Source organism: Vicia villosa, unplaced genomic scaffold, assembly GCF_029867415.1.
Source record: "Vicia villosa cultivar HV-30 ecotype Madison, WI unplaced genomic scaffold, Vvil1.0 ctg.000564F_1_1, whole genome shotgun sequence".
In the NCBI taxonomy this organism is placed as follows: Eukaryota; Viridiplantae; Streptophyta; class Magnoliopsida; order Fabales; family Fabaceae; genus Vicia; species Vicia villosa.
Genome location: NW_026705257.1, coordinates 158,777 through 163,035, shown reverse-complemented (window position 1 = coordinate 163,035; position 4,259 = coordinate 158,777). Strand labels below are relative to the sequence as shown.

Here is a 4,259-nt window from a genome sequence, read left to right as displayed (position 1 = left end):
TATTTGGCGTTTATGTAAGAATAAATTTAACAGCGAACCAAAATACTGTATAAAAAATTCTAAAAATTGAGTATTCATAAAATCAGGATATTTATGAAATAAAAATCCAAGATTGTATAAAACTCCAAATTTTTAGACAGAAGTCTGTTGACTTCTCTTTGAAAAAAAAGACGCGGGAAAATTTTGGGGTATAACAATAATGATCATAACACTTAGAAAATGATGGGATCTCAGAAGTCAAGAATTGGGGTGCAACAGTATTCTATTCTACGTTAGCAAAACCATATATATATATATATATATATATATATATATATATATATATATATATATATATATATATATATATATATATATATATATATATATATATATATGGACTTTTATATAGAGAAACTAAAGACAGACCGCAAGAGCAAGAAAAAAAGGCAAAGAAAAATAAAAAATCAAAAGGACATTTAATTGTATTTTAATATGATTAATTATTACAGTTTTGGTTACAAAACAAAAAAAATAAAAGTCATTAAGTTAGAGGTGCACCTGAAATATGATGTCTTGATAATGAGATAGTATACTTGTTTGAGACAATGCATTACATAACATTTCCTTCTTTGCTCTATCTTCACTCCTTGTGTTATTTCCTTTCATTTTATGCTATTCTTCATTCATTTTGTGCCTCGTAACTTATTTGCTAATAAAAGGAAAATTCAAACTCATTTGCCATATCACTTGCCTAGTCATTACTATGATGGAAGCATGGAGGCTTGTGATTATCTTACAAAAGGAACCAAGTTAGATGGGCAGTATTCACTCAAGCCATCTTTCAATGGACTTATGCAAATGACCATTTTGTCTTCCAAGTTTTCTAATGTTGGCTTTGTTTCTACTATAGTTGTCACTATTTTTCTTTAGCTTTTTTTGTTAAGTGCCTTTGTCATTGACCCTCCTAGTTCTTAAATTGCTTGACTTGTGTCCTTGACAATTATGTCCTCATCCATAGTTTGAAACTAAACAAGTGACTTGCAAAGGGTTAAATTATTTTTGTATAAAACAGCTGCTGATGTAAAGAAAAACCAGAAACACATCAATACATGTTTAAATATAATGTTCATATGTTTAATTAAAGCTATCAGTTGATTGATCCAAAGATACACAAAAAGTAAGTCATAAAGATATTAAAAGCTAACATAAATTCCTTTGTTTTTTCTGTGTAGAAATAATGACTTCATCGTGAATCAATGAATATTGAATTATACACTAGTTAAAGTTCTTGGAAATTGCCATATCATCCACTTCCCACTCCCTCAACACTTGCTCAATTATTTTCGGTGTATTTTCCACACACCTTCTCATTTTCCAGCTTTTCTTCTAAAAGTCTTCTTATAGTAATAATAAATCCACTTTCTATGCCTATAAAGACTGCTTTTTGACTAACTACATCCACATTTTCAGTTCACTACACAAAACAACATTTTCTTTCTTCTTTTGTTCTCTCCTCTAAAATTCTCAACTGTCATGGCAGCAACAAAAACAAAAGCCATAGGCATCGACCTTGGCACGACCTACAGTTGCGTAGCGGTATGGCGAAACAATCGTGTTGAGATCATTCCAAATGACCAAGGAAACCGCATCACCCCGTCTTATGTCGCCTTCACTGAAACCGAAAGGCTAATAGGTGATGCTGCCATAAACCAGTTAGCCACTAATCCCGACAACACTGTTTTCAATGTCAAACGCTTGATTGGTCGTCGGTTCTCCGACCCTTCAGTTCAACAAGACATAAAGCTTTGGCCTTTTAAGGTTGTCCCAAACAACAAAGACAAACCAATGATTGTGTTTAGTTACAAAGGCGAAGAGAAACGTATTTCACCTCAAGAGATATCCTCCATGGTGCTGTCAAAGTTGAAGGATGATGCTGAAGCTTATTTGGGCCATGAAGTGAAAGATGCTGTTATCACTGTTCCTGCTCACTTCAACAACTCTCAGAGACAGGCTACAAAAGATGCAGGGAAAATCGCTGGTTTTAACGTGATGCGGATCATCAATGAGCCTACTGCAGCTGCTATTGCTTATGGTTTTGACAAGATGAACTGGAGAGAAGGTGAGAAGAATGTGCTTGTGTTTGATCTTGGCGGTGGAACTTTTGATGTTTCCTTGGTGACCAATGTTGAAGGAATGTTCAAGGTTAAGTCTACATTGGGAGATACTCATTTGGGTGGTGTTGATTTTGATAACAATTTGGTGAACCGTCTTGTCGAACTGTTTCGTAGAAAGTATAAGAAGGATTTGAACATCAGTGAAAACTCCAAAGCTTTGGGGAGGTTAAGGTTAGCATGTGAGAAAGCAAAAAGATTACTTTCTTCAACTTCAATGACAACCATTGAGCTTGATTCTCTATGTGGAGGAATTGATCTACATGTCACTGTTACTCGAGCTTTGTTTGAGGAAATAAACAAAGATTTGTTCAGAAAGTGCATGGAGACTGTGGAAAAGTGTTTGAGTGAGGCAAAGATTGATAAAAACCAAGTTCATGATTTTGTTCTTGTAGGAGGGTCTACTAGAATTCCAAAGATTCAACAATTGTTAAAGGAGATGTTCAGAGTTGACGGCGAAATCAAAGAGCCTTGCAAAAGCATTAATCCTGATGAAGCTGTGGCTTATGGTGCAGCAGTTCAAGCGGCAATATTGAATGATGAAGGAGACAAGAAAATCGAAGACTTGTTGTTGTTGGATGTTATGCCTTTTAGTCTTGGTGTTGAGACAGATGATGGTGTCATGTCTGTTTTGATTCCTAAGAATACAATGATACCTACCAAAAAGGAGAGTGTTTTTTCTACACTCTCTTGTAATCAAGACAGTGTTTTGATCAAAGTGTATGAAGGAGAAGGAGTTAAGACTGAGGATAACATTTTGCTTGGGAAATTTGAGCTACAAGGATTCACTTCAACACCTAGGAAGGTTCCAAATATCAATGTTTGTTTTGATGTTGATGTGAATGGTATTTTAGAGGTCACTGCTGAAGATAAGACACAAGGGTTGAGAAAGAAGATTACTATCATCAACAAGGAGGGAAGGTTGAGTAGTGAAGAGATGAGGAGGATGGTGAGGGATGGAGAGAGGTATAAGGTAGAAGATGAGGAGGTGAGGAAGAAGGTGAAGGCAAAGAACTTGTTTGAGAATTATGTTTATGAAATGAGGGAGAAAGTGAAGAGGCTTGAGAAGGCTGTGGAGGAAACTATTGATTGGTTTGATAGAAATCAATTGGCTGAAATTGATGAGTTTGAGTTCAAGAAACAGGAGTTGGAAAAGAATATGAAGGCTATTTAATTTACAAGAGATTGGTAAAAAGATTTAAGAACAAGTTTATATTTGAGAGAGTTTGAAGCAATGTAAACTAATTTGGCATCAACACCAAAGCTTTGTTACTTAATTTGTGCGTCTATCAGTTTCTCAATAGATATTAGAGTGGTAATAATATAGTTCTTGCATATTTTATACAGTGCAACTTAGTATATGTTTATTTTAAAAAAACAAAAAATTATCATGTGTGATTATTTCGGATATGGATCTCCTCCTACGTTTTTTCTACGGCCACTTCTCATGTGCAATGCTTGATCATTGGATTTAAATCTAGTGACTTATATTCTTTTTACCTTTTTCTCTCTCTTGTCATTAGATGAATCTAAAGGTTTAGATTAAAGTAGAATGAGCAGAAGGAGACATAGAGTTCCAGAGGATCCAAATGCGATTATTTCGTGGTAGAGCCAAAAATGAATAAGTTTCTGAAGCGACATAGACGGGACTGACGTGTAAGGTTATTATTCCAACGTCCAAGTATTTTATTATGTGAAAAGTAGTTAGGAGTAAATTATGGTTAGAACATTCCTTACATATTGTGTGGGAGAGGTATGCGGAGAATCGTAGGATGACATCCAACAGCGAAGGACGATATGTGATGTGGATCTAATACAAGTTTGGAGATTGTGAGAATATGCAGTGTACCTCCAACACCTCATGACTTTGGATTGATTATTGAGCCTTTTTGTTATTGGATCTCTGGATGGCCCGTAACAATTGCCCCAATACTTGTCATAATATAGTAATGGAAAGTCTTCCAGCATACCGGGCTAGTGTTGCTTTAGGTTGGGATCCTCAAGACAGTGAAAATTGTTGCTTCGATTTGCAGTGCTTTGTGAGATTTGTGGAATTAGTGGTCATGTGGTCACAAATTGACAGGGTTGGGATGACCTCTCCAAATA

At 35.3% G+C, this 4,259-nt stretch overlaps 1 protein-coding gene across 1 annotated transcript; it reads left to right on the top strand.

Annotated features, from left to right (window-relative positions):
• Positions 1-1,461: 1,461 nt before the first annotated feature.
• Positions 1,462-3,548, top strand: LOC131629408 (heat shock 70 kDa protein-like). Its single transcript, XM_058900197.1, has one exon. The coding sequence runs from the start codon at positions 1,516-1,518 to the stop codon at positions 3,325-3,327; it is 1,812 nt and encodes a 603-aa protein (XP_058756180.1). The 5' UTR covers positions 1,462-1,515; the 3' UTR covers positions 3,328-3,548.
• Positions 3,549-4,259: the final 711 nt, after the last annotated feature.

Coding starts and splice junctions, on each gene's coding strand:
- LOC131629408 (XM_058900197.1), top strand. CDS start 1,516: ATGGCAGCAACAAAAACAAAAGCCATAGGCATCGACCTTGGCACGACC.